Genomic DNA, 24,848 nt, shown 5'->3' with positions numbered 1-24,848 from the left:
ACTTAAACTAGATTTTGTAATTATTATAGGGTTATTTATTTTGTTCTGCTTTAAAATATAATTGTTGAAAAACGAAGTAGGGGTGCTAACAGTATGTTAACATATACAGTAAAAATGCAATTTTGTTTTTCCTTTTTCCTTCCGTTCCTGCCATTGTGTTACTACATAATGTACATAATGTACTGCTACTATATAACATTGAAAACCACTCACACAGATTTGTGCAGGTTTCAGGAAGGTGGAGGAACAACTGTTCTTTCCTGCAAAATAAAAATAAACAAACTAATAATTCTTGTGTATTCATTTTATTATATATGGATTCTTCCACTTGATGTCCTGGATATAAATTAAGCTTGTTTAAAAAAAAATAAAATTATAATAATAATAATTTGATTCTTTTGGAAGGTTTCCAGAATATGAAATGCTGCAATTTAAGCATCAATGTTGAATTAAGACTGAATTCTCATCAGGTCAAATTTGATCTCTATTTTTATGGTTGACCAGAATTTATATGTTTCCTCATTTTGTAAACCACAAATCTGGAAATGTGTTTATATCTGGTGCTGACATTGAGGCCTCACCACATCATAAATCTGAATCTGGGCCGAGTGTCATTTTAATAATCTGTTGAGCTGGCTGACATTAACACTGAATCAAGAGCTTCAGTTAATACTTAATATTAATAAAATCTTTCATTACACAAGACAGTAAGTATTTTGGGAACTTTGTATGTTGTGTTACTACACCTTATAGCATACGGAGTATTTAATATTCCAATCAGCACCTGCAAACAAAATAAATTATACAAGAATAGTGGTCATATACTTTTATGATGATAATGATACTTTTACCATCAATAGTACACACTTTTCTATCAACACATAACAGAACCGTCACACAGCAAGTGCTGCACAGTGCATTCCATATGCTGCAGATGTGAAAATACCACTCACTCTATGTTTAACTAACAGTAATCTTTCTATTTGCAGAACAGCACTCAGTCATAACACCTAGTTTAATCAGGCAGGCAGGATTAAGCACCGAGGAACGTGGCATGAAAATGCAAAACAATTTTTTTTTTTGCAAAAAAAAGTCTCCTCTCTTGATGGAGCTTGCTGTTAAACCTGCAAGACACATGGTCAAATAATGAAAATTGAATGGTATGTTTTCCACTTCATAATACCATGAAGCGCACAGCTTTTCTGAGTCATAAAACAGAAGTGGTTAGTGCACTGTGCTTTTGCAGTAATGATGATGCCATTCATTGCTTACACAACAGGGCGAGAGCGAGGCATTTATGATGAGCTCTGGAGGATGAATTAGCATCCATTAAAACTGCCATTGACAGCTCCGCTAAGCTCTCTCCACTGGAAACAAAAACGTGGAGAGTAAAGGCCTAATTTCCATGATGGCTTGAAATACTGCCCCCGCCTTGCTCTGTGTGGTCTTTAAATAAATCATCTTTATCGTGACAAAGTACATTTAGGCCACAACTGGCAGCCAACAGGCAAATTCTCCTGCTGGCTGTCAATGTCTATTTAAACTTGTACAGCCGCAGCTGGCAGAGCCAGCGGCTTCATGAGAATTTCTACCTGCAGGGCACCATCCATCCCAGATCAGGCTCCCCGTGGTAATCTGTCCTACTTTCAACTGACGTACTTTGGGCCCATTTTCATCCCGGGGTCCATAAACTTTTATTGAATTTGTTCAAGGTGAAATCTAGGACATGTTTCCTCTGGTCTGAGAAAAATCACAGGACACTGTTGATCTAAAAAAAATAAATCTTGTGAAGTCCAAATAGGACAATTGCACTTAAAACAATTAAGATAATCAATATTTTGCTCTTCCAACTTTTTCTTTAAGACTAGTAAGCAATTATAAAAATTACAAATGATCTCCAGTACCTGCAGTCCTTGGTGCAGTATAAGTAATATGTTTGGTATGTTCTTGTAAAGCATTATTTAAGTTACTCTCCTTGTCTTCTTTATGTTGAGAAGACTTTGCCAAGTTAAACATTAAATAAAATTTAAAGAACATGATGCACTGTGCTGTTATAGTTTTAGATTTTTTGCAACATCTCCTCAATAGATAAACAAGAACTCCGAGATAAACCTGACCTGCAGGGAAATGAGTATGACTGCAGCATCAATGCTGCTCGGAGGCCAATGTTTGTCGTGTTGTGTTTTGTTTCCTCTCCCGACCCTCTGTCCTTTACACAGCGTCCTGCACGTCTGTATCACTTAAACTAAACTGCCACCATCTGCTTGAGTTGAGATAAGAGTCCAATCAGACCTGCTGAATAGCAGTCAGCAAATGAGTAGCACATACTTCTTGATATGTAAAGTGTGTGCGCAGCTTTATCCGCCTCATGAACTTAGTAATTAGCAGCTTTCTGTTTCAATGCTCTTCTCTGAGCTGTAGGAAAAATGGCTGTATGCCTGGTGGAAGCAAGTGTGAAGGATGAGCAGCCTCAGAGATGTCAATCACACCTCGGAAGATGTTTATCAGGGCCACATTAAAAGGAGACAAAACCATTAATGTATTACAGAGCACTTTAAATACCTCTTTTAGTTAAACCTATATCTTAGTGGAAAGTTCGCCAAACCTGAAGTTCTGGGAGACAATGCTGCAAAGATAATCAGTTTTATAGAATGTATTTAAAAAGAAAATGGAAATAGTTTCCATGACATCACCCATAAGTTATCTGAAGAACGGTTCTGAAGCTCAGTTGCGGGTGGCTTTGGCCGGTGTATTGGCCGATTATTCATGGCTAATCAAAAGTGTGCAAAGAGGTGGTGTGTGGGTGGATCTGAGGCACGCTGAATGAGTAAATGAGAAAAAATTAAATCACCCCTTAATAGTTTTCATCAATGTTATTATTAGTTATAGAGACCAAAACTGTTTTTGTACCAGAAAACATGGGGGTCTACGGGGATTAACTCGCTTTTGGAGACAGCCTCAAGTGGCCATTTAAAAGAACTGCAGTTTTTGGCACTTCCACGATGACTTCATTCTTAGCCTCAGAGGCTGCCGCTCGCGCAGTTAACAGTAGCCTAAACTTTGTCCCCAAACAGCAAGTGTCCAGTCATAGACCTCTCAAGGTTTGACTTTCCTCACAGGGCAAAGTGTACATGAGGCTCCAGTAAGACTAATATGGAGTATTTATAAAGTTTAGAGGATGGTGTCTCTTCCAAAAACAGAAACAGAAGAGCAGGTTTAAGAAAGGGTAATAACAGCATCTTTATCTGCATATCAGGCTAGCCTAACCTAACCTAACCTAACCTAACCTAACCTAGTCTAGCATGTCTTCCAAGATTAGTAGTGTTTACAATATGCTGTTCATTTATTTGTTTTCAATTTTTTTTTTCTTGGACCCGTTAGCCTCTGTCTCTTAAGCATGATATCATGTACACAGATGTCAAATGCATATTTAAGACTCCTTGTTCTGGCTAAAAAAAACTTTTAATAATCATCATTATATTTTAGCACATTTTCCTACCGACACCTTTAGACAGAAGTGTGACAGCTCTATTAACTCCATGGAAATCAGGGAGACATCTTCCAGTTTCTTTTTATATTTCCTACTAATAGCTTCATATTTAAAACACCCACCTCACAGAAAAGGCCAAAGTCTGCATGGCGACATCACCACTCAACTTCATGCTTCAAAAATACTTAACAGTAATTTTTCTCCACACTTGACTGCAGCTGATCTGATCATGCGCACATCATACCGGTGTATTACATGAGTTATAATCGAGAGCACTTAAATATGCAGTCAACATTTTTTGGGCGGCTGCAAATTTCAGCAGGTTTTGCATTTTTCTGCTTGATTTTCAAGGCACGCTGTCGGATTTGGAGGCACAATATTTTTTATTCGTGTCAGCATTTCAGCAAAACACCAAAACCTGAATGCATTCTGCTGACAGAATGAGTAGTTTGAATGTGTGTGTGTGTGAGAGCGTGAGTGTGCACCTACTACTGTATGCTCGTGTGTGTACAGTTCTACAGTATTAAATTGAAGTGTTTAAGATTTCCTGTGACAATTAAGATCAACCGTTTGTCACCACTCCAAAGAGGAATGAATACTCAAGAAAATAGAACATTTTGTCAGTCAGGAGACGTTCATGTACAGCAGACAGCTTGAGGTGGAAATAGCCGTGGTTGTTTCAGACTGAAGCAGTACTTTCTGAGTAATCAGTGCACCTTTCTTCACAGATTACTGCGACATGCTAACAACTGCTCGTTTTATGTTTGAATATCATAGAAGTGTATCAGTACCAGTGTCTTCTAGAGTCCATTCCCCAGAGGAGGCGGCATAGAGGATAAAGGGTGCTTTGGCCTCAGAGTGCAGAATCCCATTGAGACTGAGTACACAACATCACTTCATATATCAACACATTTTGTCAGGTAAGTCTAAATGAAAACAAACCATATAGCACTCTTTAACGATTTAAAAAAAAAAGAAAAAAAGGTACAGATTCAGGTCTCATGATGTTCTTCCTGGAACACAAGCCCTAGTCGGACCACAAATATTGACAGGAAATTTAGTGGAAGCTAAACTTTTCAGGATGTCACTAAAATAGTTTTAGAGGCATCTACCCACGCCAAATTATCTGTCAATCTGAGCAGCTTTTGTGGAAATTTTCTCCTCTGGACCAAAATGTTTTAAGACCCAACGGACAGATTGACATCAGGGAGGAACAATCACCCCATGTGCATTAGTAATAAATAACAATTTAGACATGTGAATAGCACTGCCGGGGTAGCGTGTGTGTGTGTGTGTGTGTGTGTGTGTGTGTGTGTGTGTACACAATGAAGGCAGCATACCTGTTCTATCCTCGTTTGTGGAGGCTGGAGCTGTTTGAACAGGTCACATTACACATTCTGACGACTGCTGAAACAAAAACACGCTCAGACACCCCGGCCTGCACCTTGAGAGGATGCCGATGATTGTCTGGAGTTCAGTTTATCCTCCCTTCTGGTTCAAACTACATGCTGTGGAGCCTCATAGTTTTTTGGTGTTGTTTTTTCATACCAACACTGATGTTGGCTCCACCACAGGGAACAGGGCACAGACCCACAACTGTGAGAGTGTGTTAAGCAGTCTGTTCCATGTGCTCACGGCCTTTACTGTGTGCTCAAAAAGAATACACAGGGGATTTTAGAGGCGATGTGGTTAAATATAAATTTGATGGAAAATTGGATGCAAAATGACATGTGGAACCACGAGGAGATGCTAAGTGTCCACACCAGATGAAAGTGTTCTGCAATGGAAAGTTTGTACATATCCTGAGGCTTCACACATCATGAACATACAAAGAGTGGAAAAATACTGAGAGACGCACATTTTGGCCACTAGTTTCAAGGTGTTTCTAGGATTGGGTATCGTTAAAAACTTACAGAAACCTTGCACTGGTGCAAACCTTGACTTCTATACCGATTCCTAAAATGAACTTTTTTTTCATGGAGTTTTTGAGAAGAGTTTTAATTCCTGCTGATGGTACTGCAATCATACTCAAACTCTTCAAACAGATTTTATTTCACTTATTACTGATCTCAAACAAAACAAACACCCACATATCTGAAATACTAAATGAGCAACTTGTACGTCTCATTTAGGAAAATTCAAGAGTTCACCACGAAAAGGTCCCCATGTTAATCACGTGTCTCATGGCAGGGATTCAAGTACAGTATAACATCAGCAAGAAAAAAAAAATTACACAGAAATGCATCAAGGTTTCAGTGACTAATCAATAAAGTTGGTAGCAGTGAAAAATTAGGCCTACAATTATGCAAGAAAAGTATCCAGTGATCTCTGTTTGCCATAACGTCTTCATTGTCAGGTTCTATTTGCATCCTTAGCTTGTAAGGATGCACTACTTTTTACTGCTTTACACTTATGGTGACTCATTAATGGTTCCTTGCTCAGTTAGAAGTCCTTTACAGACCTTCATGGGCCATATGACTATAAAATGCAGTGACAGACAGATTGTATGGAAGGGTACAAAGTGGGCTGTTGAGAGGGGTATTTATAATGGGGACGGGCGGGGAGGCAGCAGGTGATTTGATCTGTAATGCAGTAGAAGCCCCCAGTGTCCTTACTATGCACTCAACAGACCCACAGACCCCTGACATCCTCCTCTCACAGTCCTGGTGGCAGCAGCACATCCCTGGGCACCACAGGCTGCATGAGCTCAAATCCACAATATAACAGCAATCCGTGGCATGTGTCTAAACCATTAAAATGACTTAATCTAGTTGGTCTTTGCACGCAGCTCCATTCCCAGGATACATCTGGAAAAATATTGCCCTTCTTTTGATGCAGGACGTGAGTCACCCGAAGCCTCTCCATGTAAAACCATGACATAAAGGAGGAAATTAGTGAGTAAGTCTACCTCATCGAAAGTGCCATCCTGTTAACTGTGCAAACAGAATTTTACTGATGTGATCAGTTACAAACGTAAACAGACTTTCAATCACAACACACCCTCATGCCAAATAGGTCTATTTCTAATGACTCGTGACGTGTAGAGTTTGTGTTGTTACCTCATATTGCAATGTATGATGTAACATTTCAATGGTCACATAATTCATGTTTATAAAGACAAAATAATGCAAATAAGAATACAAGCTGGTGACATAAGTAAAATCAAAATGATGTGAAGTTAGTTTGTCATAACTGCATACAGTGGCCCAAATAAATGAAAAGGCATTCACTGACACAAGGTGGCAAGTCAATACAGTAGACTAATTCAATTTGTTCTCTAAAATAATCTGCACTATCAGTACTGCAATTAAAACCATACTGTTCCGTAGTCATTACCCTTCGATTGGAGTAATGAGTCATTAAAGATGTGGGATACTGAACATTTGCCCCAACAGGAAAATGAGTAAACCGACTCAAGAATTGCTACCTCCTCAAACATATTGAAAAACTTTTCCATAACATAACAAGGAAATGAGGACTTGCTCTCTATAAATCTCTCCACCCCCACAGAATACTGATTCATGTCTAATAGCTAAATTGATGGGCCATGAAAATCGCACTCGATATGCATGAATGCGAGAAATTACATGTCATGTGAACAAAAGAGAAAAAAATATATATATACCATGTTTTCCTCTGTTCTTGTTTTTTACTTATTCACACAATAAGTTTCTTTCATCATGTAGCCAATATTTTAGGTAAAATTGCATGAGATAGTTACTCAAAGATTTTGCTTGCAAAGTTCTAAATGGTTAAAATTTGGATAATTAACTACCTAACATGGCTTGTTTATCAGCTCTGCATCGATGTGGAGGATGAAATCATTTACCTGCTCAATCAGGTCAACTCTCATCTGGGATGGCGGGCAAAACTATAAGGGTAATGTTTTTTGATTCCTACAGGGAGCATGATCTAGCACAATCATTTCTTGCTCGATTTATGGAGACGGATGATTTGAACGAAATGTAAAATGTAAAATGAGAGGTGAAGGCATCCGAGATTTAACTCTGATTTGGCAGAAACCAGAGGATAAACTAAAAACACATCTACACAAGCAATCCCTTGAGTAATTTGCTATTAACAGTGGCCGAAAAGTAATTTCTACGTGTGAGGGTGATAAAAATGGATCTCAGGGGTTTTGTTTTAAGACAGTCGACAGAAGGTCTTTGCACAAGCAGGATTTTAATTCAGTACATATGTTTGTTTCACCTGCTTTAAAAGGGAATGTAGAGGCAAAAAGTCACAACTCACTTTCAATGATATTCAATGATAATATATTCATTCCTACTTCATGTATTTCTTTCCAAAATAATTTTACTTGGAATTTTTCCAGTATTTTTTAGCTGACAGCAGAGAGCAAGAGAAATGAAAAAGAGGAAAAACCCAACTTAAAACTAAAAGAGATAAAGCGGCCCAAAGCACTGGAATGTCAGAATAAGTGAATTTGTTAGCATTTAAATCTTAGTTAAAGACTCTTATTGTTTGACCTGTTTTATTTTATCTACATCTTTGTGTTTTGCCATAATGTTCTACCAAAGTTTGATCATGCTCTTTTTTTTTAATGGGTCAGCTAATCATATTAGTTCTCTCTCAGGTTTTCGACTGTTTGTGGAGCAATTTGGAACTTATAAGCAACAAAAGCCAAGATCTTCATTGGGAGTGACAAAGATGGGCAGGATTAAGAACGACTATATTTTGATGGGATGCTGAAAGTGGAGCTGCAAGGGACGAGGAAGAAGAGAAGGCTAAAGTGTGATGAGGAGTTGGTGTGATAGTGGAAGATGCGGGAAGTGATGGAAGCAGATGAATCTGCTGTGGCGACCCCCGATGGGAGCAGCCGAAAGGAGAAGAAAAAGAAACAGCAACAAACGCAGCAATCATCTATTAGGCGCCTTACAACATTGGATATGGTTGATTTCAAAATGTGCCGCACATCTCTTCACACATAATTACCAAAACCAGACTCTGTGTCGTACTGTAGGTCACTGTGATTTGCAAAGCTGACGGTGTCATGTGGTGTGATACACAATAAAAGAGCCCCCCGTGTGTTAGTACACATTGTGCTCCTGATCTGATGTACTATAGTTTTGTCTGTATATTAAGGCAACGTAGAAGCAACAACACTGCCACTGTAAGAACTCCGGCTTCTACAGTGCTACATGCTATTTTCTATCTACTACATAAAACAAAAGATGTTGAGAAAGAGAAAAAAAAAAAAATGTAAAAGCTGAGGAAAATATGTTATTTATTCTAGGACATTTCCTCACACACTCACATCTCTTGCATGTTATTCTGAACAGAGATGAGATTTACACAGATAAGGTGTCACTGCAACCTCAAAAGGGAGCTCTTGACGAGGGGTGGGGACAGATGCAGCATGGCCAGCAGGCAAAACTCCACAGTTATCTTCTCTCCAACTGTTTCCCTTTGATCTCCCTAATCTGCCGTTTAAAGAAGAAAGCACCCAAAGCTGCCACAGAGACATCTCTCCGTATTTCTATCCGCACTGTTGTGCATGAGCGACTGAAGGACATCACAAAACACATGTACATGCATATGCATAATTCAAAGCTGTGTTTTATGTTAAATTACAAGTATTCCTCATTATCACATACAAGTGTTCGTCCAACATAAAACACAAACATTAGAGATATTAATACGAGACACTAATCTGCTAACTACTCGACGGATGAATTGCTAATTATTTAGCAATTTATCAACAGATTCAATGACTGCTTTATCTATATAAAATATAGAAAACTGATTCAACCTAAATTAATTTGGAGTGAAAAGCAAAAGAGAAAAGCAGAAAATTCTCACGTTTAAAAAACTAAACCCAATATATTTTTGGCATATTTGCATGAAAAGTGACAGTGGATCAGCGCAGATGAATTCCCTTTTGATTCACTAATCGATTAATCGACAAATCGTTACAGTTATATCCATAATGAACTCTTCTTTAATCTTCAATTTGCCTCCATTTATCTCGAGGTCAAACTAATAAACTGTACTATCAAGGTGAGCTGGGGAAATTAAAGTAGAGTTTAACTTGGCAAAAATAAAGTGGCTTTAAATCTGAAAACCCCTGAATGCAATCAGTGTTTTGCTCCATTAGCAAAAAAAACAAAACAAACACAACTGACTTAAGATCCCCACACTGCCTTTATCTTTAACAGGCTCCAATTATGCAGGCTAATCTGGTCATATTTCCCTGGAGAGGCAAAGACATAATTGCCAGCAATCTGCACAGTGATATCAGCACTGTTCTTGTGTGGCTTTAAAATGACTTGACACATCTGGGAACGACAGTGCTGTTTGGGCCTGAACTCCACACTTGGCTTCATCAAAAGGGGTCAATTAGAAAAACAAACAGGCTGGGGACTCATTTTGGATGCAGAGGGACTGAATGAGGGCAGATGGTGGGCAGGAGACCGAGCCTGCCCTTGAGCACTGATGTGAAGTCATTGTTGTAAAAACCCACACTGACAGGGGAGCGCTCTCATGCGTTTAGGCAGAGGGAGCCACGAAAACGTCTCAGGACGAATGAAATCCATATAAAACCTCAACTACCTTTAAAGCTGCTGTTGCATTCCCATAAATAAGTGGCACTGACACATGCAGTAAAAGTAACAGTCTTACCTAACAGCATCTCCACGTGCTTTGTGATCCCTCTGCTTGTCACTCTCTTCAGTGTTTGACTCAGGCTTCACCTGCCGGCAGATCTCCCGTCAGGTCAGAGAAGTTGAACAAAAACCAAGAAAAGTGCCTCCTCACAGATAACCCTTCTTCGTCCTGTTACGGTATCTATCTTTCCTCTTCCTCGGGTGAAATGGCAGTCCTTTCTCGGTCAATGACACATCTTGGCTATGATCCAAACTGCCACAGCAAAAGAGCGACACATGTGTGCTTCAATTAAAAGTGTCATGCTCTGCTGATCGCGCTGCCCTTTGTGATGCGAAGGGAGAGAAACAGCAAGCCAGTTTGAAAAGCAGCGGAGAAAGAAAAGAGGCTGAGAGTGTCTGAAGAGCAAGTGTGTATTCTTCTATGTGTATGAGTATGTAAGGGAGAGCGAGAGAGCGAGAAGTGAGAGAGAGAGACAGAGAGAGAGAGAGAGAGAGAGAGCTGGCAGAGGACTGGCTGTTAACATGATCATACATCTCCCCCTTCTTCTTCTTCTCCATCCTGACAGTGTTTTCTATTCAGGGTTCACACCTGCATTCTCCCTTAACACTCAAATGTAATTTCCTTCCTTTACATTACTTGACAACAATAGGCATCATTTATCAATCTGTTTCTATTCTGTTTAAAATGCAGCCATTGTTCTCAAGTCACTGTTGTTGGCACGAGGGTAAAACGTTTAAAGAGGACCCATCATGCTCATTGTCAGGTTCTTTTAAACAATCTGGGACTCGATGTGAGTAGCTTTCCATGATTTAAAATAACAACAACAAAAAAACATACAAAAACAAAACTTATACTGGCCCCTTTAAACAGCCATTCGGTACATCCTCTGTGAGAAACGAGCTGCAGTAGATGATCAACGGTGACGTCACCCGTTGGTTTGTGAACTGCCATTTTGAAGCCTTGAGTTCGGACATCGGCCGTCTTGCTAATTCAGAACAGTTTGGAGCCAGAAGTGACTCTATGTGGACGAGCTGGAGAAGAGTGAGCTGTGGGTTTGACCCAGAGGCTTTTTGGAGGCAACCCCTAGTGGTCCTCGGTGGTATTGAAGTTTATGACACTTCAGCATTGGCTTCATTTTTCAGACCCAGAAGCTACGTTCACTTTTATACACAGTCAATTGTCTGGCTCCAAAAAGTTTGGGGGAGCGTGTCTGTTTGATTGACAGGCCTGTGGTACACTAGTGTTTCCACTATAGGTGGGCGGGGCGTAGTGTCCTCAGGTTTCCAATCAGATCGAGTCAGATCCACCACTCACTCCTCCCCAGTTTGTTCGAAAATGGCCACTTCTGGCTCCACAATAGCAAGATGGCGATGGCCGAATTGCCGAACTCGAGGCTTCAGAAGGGCAGTTCACAAACCAAGTGATGACGTCATGGCTAGTTGCTGCTTGGGAGGTACCGAAAGGAAACTAAACCTACTAACATAATTTATCGTTCCAGATTGCAGCAACCATTCAAATCCATCCCTAAATGTTCGAGCAGCAGGATGTCTCCGTTTGGTTAATACTAGCCCTCATTACTGCTTTTTGGGACACAACAGTAGATTTAGTCTTGCAATCACAAGACATCTATATCATTTTTTATATACACCTTTCTTATGAGGTATACATCTGAAAACATTTGCTAAAATAGCTACCAAACATTTCTGCAGTCACCAAAATGCCTGTAAAATGTGTTAATGTTTAATTAGAACATTGTAAGATTATAAATATAGCCAAAATATAGAAAAGCATGGAGGGTCGTCTGTGAATACATTGAATCCCCATTGAAATGATACACCACATGTATTGAGGTCAGATATTCTTATGATTCATGCTGCAGTCCAGTTATCACAAGGTCCTCGATTTGAATCAATTACTCCCACACTCCAGGTTTACATTTCCAATAGGTTGAGTGTGCAGAGGTTTTAATCAAAAATACATGAGTCACTCATGCAGCACAAAATCACATTATCACTTACATAATTTAACAGCAGAGTACAGTTCAAGCATGCTTGAGCGCTATTTAAATGAACTGCTCGTAAAACCTTCTTAATCTTGTGCCATATGTTGCATCTGTTTGGCCCCACGGCTCATTTTTTATGTGCTTTGACATTTACACATTGTAATATTTGATAATATCATGTTGCATTTTGGAAGATAACAGAAAGCAGACTACAAAAAAAAACTGACGTCGTATCCGAGTCTGAAAAATGAAGACAGTGCGGAAGATCCCAACTTATATGGTCACTTCTGGCTCCAAAACATCAAAGTGGCAACAGACAGATTGCTGGACTAGTCTTCAAAACAGTAATTCATAAACCAACGGGTGATGTCATAGTGGGCTGCCTCTTGCCCGCAACACAGTGCCAGAAAAGGGAAAGATACATTTTTTCCCAATTTAAAGAGACTGTACATCTTTGGCTGTACAACAACTACAGCGGCCACCGGCAACTACTTCAGATAAAACAAAGTTCAACAGCAGCACAAGAATAGAAGAGTCACAAAGTTAGCAAATTCACAGTTATGCAGCAAAATCTAAGCTCGGTGAACATTAGCTAACACTAGCCACCGTGCTACTTCAGCGGTTCTTCCACACCAAATAAAAATGTAGCAATGTGTTGAATTTTCTTCCTTTGTAAGAAGGAAGAAAATTCACAAGTCATTCGTGTCTAATAGTCTTAATATCTTTAAATCAAGATAACTTGATGGGAAAAAAAAAAGCCTGTGTTTGAAACTCTAAAGAAGTATGATTGATGCCGCTTTACTGTATATTTTTATATGTATGGCCGGGTTTCACATGTAAAAGAGATTTCTTTTTTATTTCAATGGGACTTGCTTTTGAAATAAAGGTAAGAAAAATAGAAATAAAGTAAAATCAGGGACTTCACATTTGTTGCCTGACAGGGTGGCTGCTTGTCAGAACAATAACACGCACAGGTACATTTTATGGTTCAAGGGCTTAAATAAACCTGACTGAGCCCTTAAAGAAATAGGTATTTCTTCAACCAACTGCATCCATTTCTACCATTTAACAGTGATGTGAAAGATGTGAAACAGGGTGAAATTAAGGTCTAGGAGATAATAACATGGAGCTATGCAAATGTATTGTATTTCTTTATATTCATGCAAAGGCATTGTTATTTTTAATACATTATAAAAAGTCCCCAATTGTTCATAAATGAGTAAACACTCTTGAGTTACAAAAATTGAAATGCACGCTTTGCATATTGATGGTGCCTCTCTTTCCCTGCTCAGTGCTTATTTCAACTATTTGAGATGAAATGTTTATTTTAATGAGCAGGTGGGAGAAATTATTGTTCAAAAAATGGCTTGCTAATTTTCCTGACTAATCTTGCGATGATTACTTTATCGAGACGCTGTGGAGCCATTTCGTGATGCCCTGTCGTGCTCCACCTCGAGTCTTCAGGCCATTTAATAGCTGAATAAAGCACTTTACGGTGTTTTATATTTACCTTAAACTGGTTGCTTGAGTTGTAATGTATTAACCACCGCAATGGGCTTAACTTTAAAATGAGCTTGATCATTTAACCAACTAATACATCTAACTCTCCTGTTTAATCTGCCTTCTTCTATTTTAACTTCTATTTACCTCTTATGTTGTTTCACCCTCTTAAATTCCGGTTTATACAGCATGTGTATTTCAATTATTTTGCTTTGTTTCTTTCCTTAATGTCATTTATACGTTATGTAAAGTACCTCGAAATGCCTCTCTGTTGGCTTACATCGTCTTTCATTACATCTTTGTTTGATGTTGTACCACTTCATGATATATATTCAACTACATTTCAAGAAGAAATAACAATAATTAAAAAAACAACATTAGTTAATATAATCCCTCTTTAAAGCATTTGCATTAACCTTAAGATTAGCTGTTGCATGCTTTTTGCTGAAGAGGACGAAAGAGGGAGGTTCAGTGCAACTGAAACATCGGCTCATTGCAGAATAACAGTTATATATTTGCAGAGGCAACACAGAGGCATTTATGCACTGCTGCAGAGGGCGAGCCTTCACGCCATTGTTATTCATTCGACAGTCACTATAATCACTTCAAATAAACACAATTATTCTCACAGCCTCTACCCTGAAACCCTGGCCTCAAATGTCATGACAAGTTTTGTCAATGCGCACACACACACACACACACACACACACACACACACACACACACACACACACACACACACACACACACACACACTCGTGTTTACATCACTTCAGGGGACATTACATTGACTTACATTTATTTCCTGGGGACTCGGCCTAAACCACACTACTAACATAACCCACACCTTAATCTAAATCTGACCCTAAACCAAGTCTTCACCATAAATCGATTGACTTACATTATGAGGACTTGCTTTGTGTCCCTAAAATAACTGTGTAAACAGATCTATGTGTCCATAACGTGAGTAATACAAGTATACACGTACATACACGTACACGTGCTCGCGCGCGCGCACACACACACACACACACACACACACACACACACACACACACACACACACACACACACACACACACACACAGAGCTTGTGTCTGCCCCCTGTGTGCTCCTTGCTGGCTCCTTGTCCACTTGAATAAAGGTGGTGTGGAAGCACAACACTGACAAATCCTGACAGTTTTACACTTGATTTCAGGCTACTGCATTCAAATGAAAGTGCAGGGAGAAGGCCTCGAGCAGAACAGTCTGATGTCGGCTACACGCATTACGCTTTCATCTGGCCATGGACCTACTAAACACGGGCTGTGCATACCTCTATTTATGGAGTGTGTGTGTGTGTTTGTGTTTGTGTGTGAGACCGACATGCCATGTTACTTATGGAAATCACACACTTGGTAAAGGTTGTGAGCGAAAGAGAGGGAGACAGACGCAGAGATGAAAAAGGGTTACAAAGCTTCTTGGTTCTCATCCTGACACAAATACTTTTCAGCATGTTACAATATCACAGCGCACTATATACATAGTAGTTATTATACTTAATAAGAAGTTTAATGATTATACGAGGAGTAACTAAATAAATATGTAGTTATTTTGTCATGAGAAATCAAACAACCTCACAAAGTGACACTTTAGCAATCAAATTATTCAAACGTATTCACTGACTCTTCAGCTCATGTGACTCTGCTTCATTTGTAGAATAATAACTCATATTCTCACAAACAGTCTCCATGCACTGCTATCTAGAATAACCGTAAAGAAAACTATTCACTTGTTGGTTTTTTTTAGGCTATAATCCACATGCAGCTCCCTGGGTAATATTCTGAGATATCCATGACCCGTTTAGATCACAGATCCTGTGGGAATACTAGAAAACAGATGTCTGCTTTAACGCCATCAGTCCCTTTGGGTTTTGGTGTTGTGTCTACCAGCCACCGAGTCAAAAAACCTGATAACTGGTGAACATGCTAACATGTCCCTCTTTTCTCCTGTCTATGCAACTCCATCTACAGCTAGTTCTCCTTCCTGAAGGCCTTCTGACTGTGCAGAGTAGTAGGTGATGACAGAGCAAGTGACAACTGAAAAATAAAATGGCTGCTTTTTCTCAGCAGCTTCTGCTGTATGAAATGAGACCAAACAGCACCAAACTCCAGCTGATAAATGTTCCTATTTCACAGCACACATAGTATGTTTCAGCATATCTGTTTGTGCATATGTACCTGCAGACATTATGGACATAGGAAAACAGAACGATTTAACCTTCAGAAAAGCGTCAAGTGAAACTGCAGTGGAACTCTAATTAAGAAAATGAGAGATTTTCCATTAGTGAGGGGAGGTTTTGCTTTGGGAAGACAAAAAGCTTCATTTTTCCTTTCAGTGAGTAAATTGTTATAAACGGTACAGGAAATGTTGTAGGTCACCTCTCTGAAAGACATTATTCCTTAGGTTGGATTTAGGATGTTTGTTAGAACAGCCTGGAAACTCGTGTACCGTCAGGTTTGTGTGTGTTTTTTTATGCGTGTGTAAGATAAGACATACCAGTACTGATACCCTGCAGGGGAAATTCAATACAGTGCAAGTGAATGTAGTTAACATCAAAGGAATGTATTCACATATACATCAGAAACAAATCAATAGTAACATAAAATAAGATAAAATAAGAATAACAGATACAATAAAATAGATCTGTATAGATATATGTATGAGCCAAACAGCTTGGTCCAGACTCACACAGTATTTACTGCACATGTGCAGTATCTGTAGTGGTAATAATAATAATAATAATAATAATAATAATAATAATACATTTTATTTGTATAGCACCTTTCATACAAGAAATGCAGCTCAAAAACACAAAAACAACAAAAACAGACAGGAACACCAAAAATACAGAAAAAAATAAAATAAAAATGGGTGTGACGTTGTGGAGTCTGATGATTATATATATTGAGTAACAGGATAATGTTAAGAGGTCTGACATGGTAAAATTGATGTCACGACTTTTTAAAGTGACTGGTATGCTTATTCGTATATTACACTGTAAAATTGTTGTCAAATTAATAAAAGGAAAGAGACTTTTATCTTATTGATTTTCATAGCTAAATGTAACTGCCCTGCACCTCTATGCCTAACACATAGACATACCGAAAATCTGAAAACCACAACCCCGAATCGAAGCGACTCTGCTGTTGTCCCGTAGCTTAGCGTGAAGATTAGGAAGTCGGAAGTGCTTTGCTCCGTTCCCTTTTCAAAAGGCCCCCAGTGAGAGTCACCCTATTAAAATCTCTTTTCATTTGAGCAATCACTTCACGAAGCTAAATAAAGGGAACGCTAGTTCAGCTGTGGGAAGGGACTGGGTATTATTAGGCTGGTTTCATTGCAGCACCGACTGAATTATACTAACAGTCACCTTAATTGTCTCAGCTTGTCCTCTTTTTCTCTTCTCTACTGTGAAAGAAGCGAAAGGGAGAATAGCTTCCTGAGAAAAGTGTGTGTGTCAAACCGTAGAAAACCTGACATTTTTGTGGACTTGTGTAAGAATCTTCCTTCTGATTTGCCTACGTGTTAGGTGCACGGCATACGATAAATTCCCACCAATCAGACAGCAGCTGACTAATGGTGGTTTCCTGTTGGCTACATAACATTTTTACTGGTTCACTGATAAACAAAGTAACTTGTATTTTTAGGTGGTCCATGTGTACACGTGGGAGTAAAGACATGTTTACACTTTTTATAGGCTAATTTCAATCTGCTAAGATGTTTCAATATACTGTGACATGTGAGCATTTTAAACTTTAGAGAAAATTAAAATATATTTTGATGCAAATATAACTACAGTTGAAACAATCAGTTAATCAGAATATAAACAGATGTTTTTATAAATGATTACATTTTATTTATTTTTTAATTTTATTTTTTAAATGTATTTATTTTTTTTTATTTTTTTTGCTGTGCTGCTCCTATTTCACTGTGGTAGTGTCAGATTCACAACAGCCCAAACAAAAACGGGTCAAACACTGCATGGTTCATTTAACTGGTTGAGACATGGCAGGTGTGAAATCATTGTGCCCCGTGTGGGGAAACAAGAGGCACTTCACCCCGAGGGACTGACACAAGCTGCCCATGAGTGACTCTCATCTTAAATATCAATTAGTGGATATGATGGTTCTGACACTGTGGCCTGCAGCAGGTTGGGTAGAGGTTAGTGCTGATGCTGTAGGGAAGTTTGCATACAAAAAAAACAACATTAAATAATGCACAGTAAGTCCCCCAACCGGAAAAACTGTACAGGTTGTTTGTCCCCACCCTCTGAATTCGACCAATAGGGCAGCCCCTGAATTAGTGCCCCTACTGGTGGCGGGTTTACACATAAACCGCTTCTAGTATAAATTGCAGATATGTCTGCAATACCACTCTGCAGTGTACTTTATTACTTTTCTTTGCTTTATCTAAAGATCACAAGATTACTTGAATGATAAACAATCTGTCCTTATTATAAGTAATTGATATCTGTACCAAAACCACATTTTCTTTCCTCCATCTATTTCACCCAGTTCTGAAGGCTAAATCCCCTCGCACTGCAAATTTAATCTGCAAAATGATGATCATCCTTAAAAGTCTGAAATCTTAAATTTACTGCTCACTATATAGTATTGGCTGTGAAATGAGAGGGTGACTTTGTCTTTGCTATGGGGAGGATGTAGACTGCCACGTCTCCTCACATCAGCCTCTTTTTTTTTTTCCATCTGCTGGAGCGGGAGTAATGTATGCACAGGTGTCCACATCACAAAGCTGGACAGTCGGCTATTGACCCAGATTTCTATAAGATAGCTGGAGTTCACGTTAAAGTGATGATTCCTGGGTGAGTGAGGAGCTAGAAGTTTGTTTCTAGATACTTTAAAGTCAAAAATACAAAAGATAGATGGACAGACAGAGCTTTAAAACAAGGACAGCACACACACACACACACACACACACACGCAAACACATACACAATAGTTGATCCTTTTGCACTGGATCAGTCTCACACTCTTAAGTATGACTGATGATCTGCAAAGGCCATTATCTGACACAGAAAAAGTCAATAATATTCTGACGATAACAAAATAAGGTTGGAATAAGGAGAAGTTAAACAATGGATATAAAATAAATCTCATCTAAGCCTGGAACAGCTAAATATGTGTGGTAAATCCACAGTGAGAGACAGTCTCATAAATCAACATTAAAAAGTGAGTTTTTATTGGCCAGTTGCTCATTAGAGTCTTTTTTTTTTTTTCTCCCTGAGCGTTGATTGATCAAGCTGGTCAGCGCAGCAGAGTGACACAGGTGCTGCTGAGTGAAAGTGATTAATGGCCCTTCGTCAAAACAGGTGTGCAGAAAATACTTGGACAATGCGAGGGGCTCTTCTGGAACAGCACACGGCCTGCAGAGTATCACAGTGCAAAACACCTCGTGGTTTGCGGATGTGAACATTTGCAAGGCTGTGACTGTCGCTGCGTTCAAATGGGGTTGTATTCTATCGCGTTCACGTGAAGAGTCCATATGAACGACAGCCTCTTGCGGTATTCGCAAAGTAGAAACTCAAAGTTCTCTACAAGCCACAAGTTTACGAGTTGTGATGTTTCTGCCGAAGTTTATGGAAATGACAGAGGCCATGGAAGTTCATTTTTCATCGGATGTTAAGCAAATATTTTGTCATTTTTAGTCATGCAGAGTTTGTCTTCATAACTTAGATAAACAGCCTACGTCTGATGATGATCTTCCCAACGGCTTCATCTTTTTCTTGTGCCTGGGCATTTCCTGCATTTATGTTACTCCCCCGTTAGCTCGCTAAACTGTTAGCCTGTGTGGCTTCTAGATGACGTCCAAATTGATGTTGCCTGGCAACAGTGTCTACAACTTAACCAACTGAATGCCAAGCATACAGTGCACACGACATCCCATGTTGTAACCACGAGCTCGTGAGTATATTTGAACGCGGCAAGATATGTTGTGCCGTGTCCAAGTCTGCTGAATGACTTTTTTGGGCAAAAAAACACCAAAACAGCCCAACTTCTATTGGAAAGTCTGTATCTGAACAACTTGCAGAGGAAATGGACAAATGGACACACAAAGCTTTTCTGACAGCTCGCGGTGCCTCTAAAGTAACCTTGTGTGGCATTTAGCAGTAAAATCTTCTGTCAATGCAGCAGAGAAATGACATGCACTAACAATCATGTGTTACCACATATTGGACAAAGAAACAAGAAGCATACGTGCCGACCACTTGTAAACAAACACTCTATGTGAGGAGAATTGATTAAAATGCTGCAGAAGACGAAATAACAGAACCACTGACAGTAAAAGAGCCCTGCGGCAAACGTCAATTTGTCGGACTTCATAATGTCTTGTTTTTGTTCTGAGCGTAACTGTTGGTGATTAAACTGTGGTCATTTTGAGGCCGTTTGTAGCGCTGTCGAGCAAATAGGAAGTTATGAGATTTTCAGTGAGTGTTTGAGAAAAGTCTACATGTTCTTCCGCTCTAATAATAAGCGCTGCATTGTAACGATTTTCAGTGGCTTTATCGGACAGGTTTACAATGTTTGAGGGAGCAGCCATGGATTTGAACCTGTCACTGGACAGAAGGCTCAGGTGTAACTAATAAAATAAATGATGGCTCTGTCCCATTTAGCTGCTCCAGTTAAAGTGCTCCGGTATTGTGTATGAGGTCCCACTGGCATGGCTTACTGGGACACTTAAATGTAATGGAGCCATCAGTAATTTCATTAGTTACACTTGTGCTTTAACTGCTATGAAAAGTCAAAATGTGTGCTGGGGGAAAGGTCCATTAGTGAGAGGATAGCTGGCCTCTTTCTCTCTGTGTAAGGTGTCTTAATGGGCCTTGAATGCCAGATTGTCTAAAGCTCTAACTTGGAATTCATATTCAACCCAATCAAAGCATCAAAGCGTGTAATACACCCATCAGTCTGCTAGACGATACCGTGTCAGTGTCACGTTTTGCTTCGGTCTGGGTCAAATGTGACACGGACACAATTTGGTCAGGTTTAAGCAACAAAACTTCTTGGTTAGGTTCAGGGAAAGATCATAATTTGGGTTGAAAGTAAGTTATTTAACATACATGACCTAAGTTTATTACATTTTCTTATTTATGTAACTTAATCACATTACTTAAACAAAATACAAGTTGACTTTTCCTCTCTCACAGACTTGAACATTGGTCACCCAGGTGAAACTCCTGTTTTGGTTTCATCCAGCCTCGGACTTTATCACTCTTTGTACATGACCTCCCTCTTCAACCCTGGTCATAAATTCATACATTTCACACCTTGGCGAGGGAAGACACAACACTGAATTTACTTTGGTGGACTAAGGTAATACCGGGCTCTCATTTGAGTGTGACTCACTTTTGAGAAACAGAATTTAAAAACATTGAAAACTATAGCCAACAATATATGAAAGTTCAACTGTATCACAATTTTCATCAGAAAAAACATCTACTGAGTTGCGCTTATATGACAACTGAGAAAACTGTAAACTATTGAGTGGGTCTTCAGTTGGGCTCCATTACCACCGTTTCAGGGGCCTGAGGATCAGCCAACTTTCATAATAGTAATCAACAGGAAATCAGGATGTGAAATCTTGTGCAGATCATTGAAATAAGTGATAATAAAAAAAAAAAAAAAAAAAAAAAAAACCGAACCCTGTGCAGCCCTACCTGTGCTGACAGCCTTTGCCAGTCGGCGTAGCCTCCTCTGATGGGTCTTTCCTCTGTAGTGGATCTGTGCCTGGGTGCTAGAGTTCAGCTGGATGTTGCACACCTGGCACATAGTCGCACTGCCGCTGCCCTGTCGACGCTCCCGTTTGGCCTTGAGCCCTGCCCCTTCCCTCCTCTCTTCTTCCTCTTCCTCTTCCTCCTCCTCCTCCTCCTCTTCCTCATCCTCATCCTTATCCTGTTCCTCCTGACTCTTGGGAGGAAGACTGCTGTCCAGACAGTCGTCCATCTTTGGACGCTTCACGTCTGGAGAAAGAAAAAGATCAGAAGTGTTAAAAATTCAGGAGGAAATACAAGCAGCAGTCTCCCAAAGTGTTTGGTATGTACAGTATATTGTTGAAGCCTCCACAGGGGGGCAACAGAGCGGCATGACTTCATTTAGAGGAGTATTGGTCTTCGTCAAACTGTACTTCTATGTGCGCCGCCATTTCTTGATTTTTAAACTGTAACAGAGATTTTATAGGCACGCAAAAACGCTTTTCACTTGGATTTAACCTGTGATAAGTGTCCGCTTGTATAAATGTGACAATATGTTCAGACGCAAAATCGTCGACGTCCCATTAAAGGGCTAGAAACAAGACAGTCTGCAGATAAGCATCTTGCTCGCACGTCTCCGTACTTATCAGTTAATAAAAGCCGATTGCTGCGGTACACAAAGCGACATGTTTCTTTGTGAGAGCCTGCGGCCTCAAGACCTGTAACGGCTGAGCGATAATGGCAGACTGACAGCATAAAACAAGCTGCAGCTAAATGCAAGCTCTGCTTTGAATGTGCAAATGTCCCCTAAAGTCTCAGTGAATTCTTTGTTTTGGTTCTGTTCCTGTGATAATGGCATCAAATAAGCCTTGGTGGTGTTGGACATTTTATCCCCCGCCTCTCTTGGATGTACCCCACCCCCAATCTAATCAAAAAGACACCATTTGTAAAACGTCGGCCGCTCTAAATATTCAACTTGACGACATGAAAGTGGAAATGGAAATGTGTTCACTGGAATTCATCAGCCTCCAACCAGCGACATGGACTTCAAAGCTTCAGCCCATCGCCACAATTATTTGAATGAAAGTGTGGCCGTGGGTAGGAAGATGAGCAACTGCTGTGAAGATGCTGACTGGAATAAGGAGCGTTTAAACATACGAATGAAACACACAAAGTATTAAAAAAAAAAAAGTAAACAATCCCACTCACAATTTCCAAAAGGCACACACTGATATAAAAACAACCCTAGAGTATGCAGAACATGATTACTGTGATTAAATGTAGGTTTGACACAAGTAATTATGCAAAACGGTTTAATTGACATTTAGGTGAACCGTTAAAAAAACGACTGAAATTTCCAACAGCAAATATGTGCTGAAGGAATTTTTTGGCTGTGTTTTTGCAATGAAAGCACTTTGTTTAAAGCTGCTCTCCACTTAGAAATATGCTTTTCTTCTTGCTCCAACAGAGATTAAAGTCAAAAGAAAACCCTGAATGCCCTATCTGACAAGTAAAACTGAATTAGTGATATGAATTTACAAATCATGTTTTAAAGAGCCTGCCTAACTTTGTTTTTACCGGCCTCTACATGCGCAATACAAAAAGTCTGTAGATGATCAGGTTATAACTATTCCCCTTGATGGTCATTTACCAAAAAGCTGACTGTGCACGCTTTTCAGGCCTCTATTCAAAGTACCGGCATGGTTTTATTCCAAGTCAAGCACTGTTCGGATACCTGTGTTTGCTAATACTTTACACTGATGCCATTAGTCTTGATGTAAACCCTCCAGCACACTGAACCAACCCCCGGAGCTACTCCAGTCACTCATCTTCATGTGGTCCGCTGGGATTGGCACCAACGGCCCCATTAGAAAGCAACTTTTAACGGGTCGCCAGCCGGCCAGCAGCTGTTGGTTCCTGCTGAACACGGGCCAGAGTTGCTCTGCCTGTCTGGCACCGGAGAGGGCAGCTGGGAACAGCCCAGCGCTCTGCACCAGACCAAATGGCTGAAGTGATCCAACAGGAAAAGCTGTGGCACCTGCAGCTGAGAGTGCAGAGTGAAAACTTGTACAAAAAGGTTAGCGCTGCCATTTTACGCCATAATACATCAACGTCGAGTAATGCTGTTGAGCCCTAGTGGGTGTAATGCAAAATATGAAGCTTAACATGCGCCTTTTTTCTTTCAGCGGTGTGAGTTACTTACTGGCAGTATTATTCGTGTGGGAAACATTAGCTCGGTCAACGAATCCTGAGGCTGCAGACAAATCCCAGCGAGCTGGGCATCCTGCAGCTCTGGGGGAGCTCAAGCATCTGCAACTTAGTACTCGTTATCCATGAACGCGCTATCATTTGTCCTTTTAGAAGTGAAGCCGTCTGGCCCCGGCAGCTCTTTCAAATACCAGCACTCATCAGCCTGTCTGACTCTTAGTCCACAATGAGAAAAGACCACATCAAAGCCACGAATATAAATTACAGGTCATAAAAACAGCTTCACGTACTCCGACTCTCTCTCTCTCTCTCTCTCTCTGTCCTGATACCCAATATTAAGTTGAAATCATAAACAAATTAGCATGACTCAAGGTGCTACATGCAGGAGGTGTGTATTTTCTTGACCAGATACATTGACTATTCATTTTCATAGCAATGCGTTAGAAGTCCTCGAGTCGTTCCCTGCAGTTCCCGTGTAAATATCGTTAAAGAAATCACACCCAGTTTGCGGTTTGTCGTCACTTGGTTATTCTATTGAAACTTTCCTCTTACTTTTGTGCAGTTATTTCACGGAGCTCATCTTTCAAACAAAATCTCAGATTACAAGACGCGTATCAACCTTCGTACCCTGGAATCAGAAGAAAGCCTGCAGGTTTTCAGGTCCGGCCACTTGGAATAGTTTGCAGATGAAATGAAATTTGTATTGTTTTATTTGTGCGTTCTGATGTTGTGTTGTCGTGTATAAAGCTTGTGATGCTGCTGGAGTAGTCGGAGCACTCTTACTGACCTCAGGAGGATTTACCTGATTAAATAAAGATTTCCTTTTAAAGAAAGGGTCCAAAATATTCAGCACTATATCCTCCTGCAACTAATGACTCCTGTCACCAGTCAATCAAGACAGCACATATAAAAAAAAAAAAAAAAATGGTTCGCCTGCCTTCGTCCCTTTGTGTGACACTCACGGCCAACATCTTTGCTTTATGGCCTAAGACAGATGCATGGAAATGACCTGTCAACTTCATAAACTACTCTGTCATTGGACCCACTTGTAGCTCCGGAGTAATGTTCTCCACATGGGTGCCTACATAAATGAGGAATCATTCATTTTGCTCGGTGACATGTAAAGGTCTCTCTATCAGTCCCCCCGTCGAACCTATTTCTTGTGAGACAGTCAAAGAACTGCCAAAAATATCTAATGCACAATTCTAGTGTTCTGAAATACAGAAAAGGAAGGAGCTTCTTCAGTTACTTATTTTTGAATTAAAGAAAATTATCTA

At 39.9% G+C, this 24,848-nt stretch overlaps 1 protein-coding gene across 3 annotated transcripts in view; it reads right to left on the bottom strand.

Annotated features, from left to right (window-relative positions):
• LOC138201920 (zinc finger protein 385C-like) overlaps window positions 1–24,848 on the bottom strand; it is a 62,947-nt gene that overhangs the window by 17,675 nt on the left and 20,424 nt on the right. For 2 of the 3 annotated variants that reach the window (XM_069155512.1, XM_069155513.1), the window contains exon 2: window positions 21,331–21,633. In XM_069155512.1, the coding sequence (XP_069011613.1) occupies window positions 21,331–21,633 (303 nt within the window). Of the gene's footprint in view, window positions 1–10,129; window positions 10,491–21,330; window positions 21,634–24,848 lie in introns of those variants that run through there. The other variant, XM_069155514.1, reaches the window with a different exon arrangement.

The sequence above is a fragment of the Embiotoca jacksoni genome, unplaced genomic scaffold, assembly GCF_022577435.1.
Source record: "Embiotoca jacksoni isolate LCO1_2020_lvr unplaced genomic scaffold, fEmbJac1.0.p SCAF_20, whole genome shotgun sequence".
Lineage (NCBI taxonomy): Eukaryota > Metazoa > Chordata > Actinopteri > Embiotocidae > Embiotoca > Embiotoca jacksoni.
This window is presented reverse-complemented; position numbering and strand designations above follow the sequence as displayed.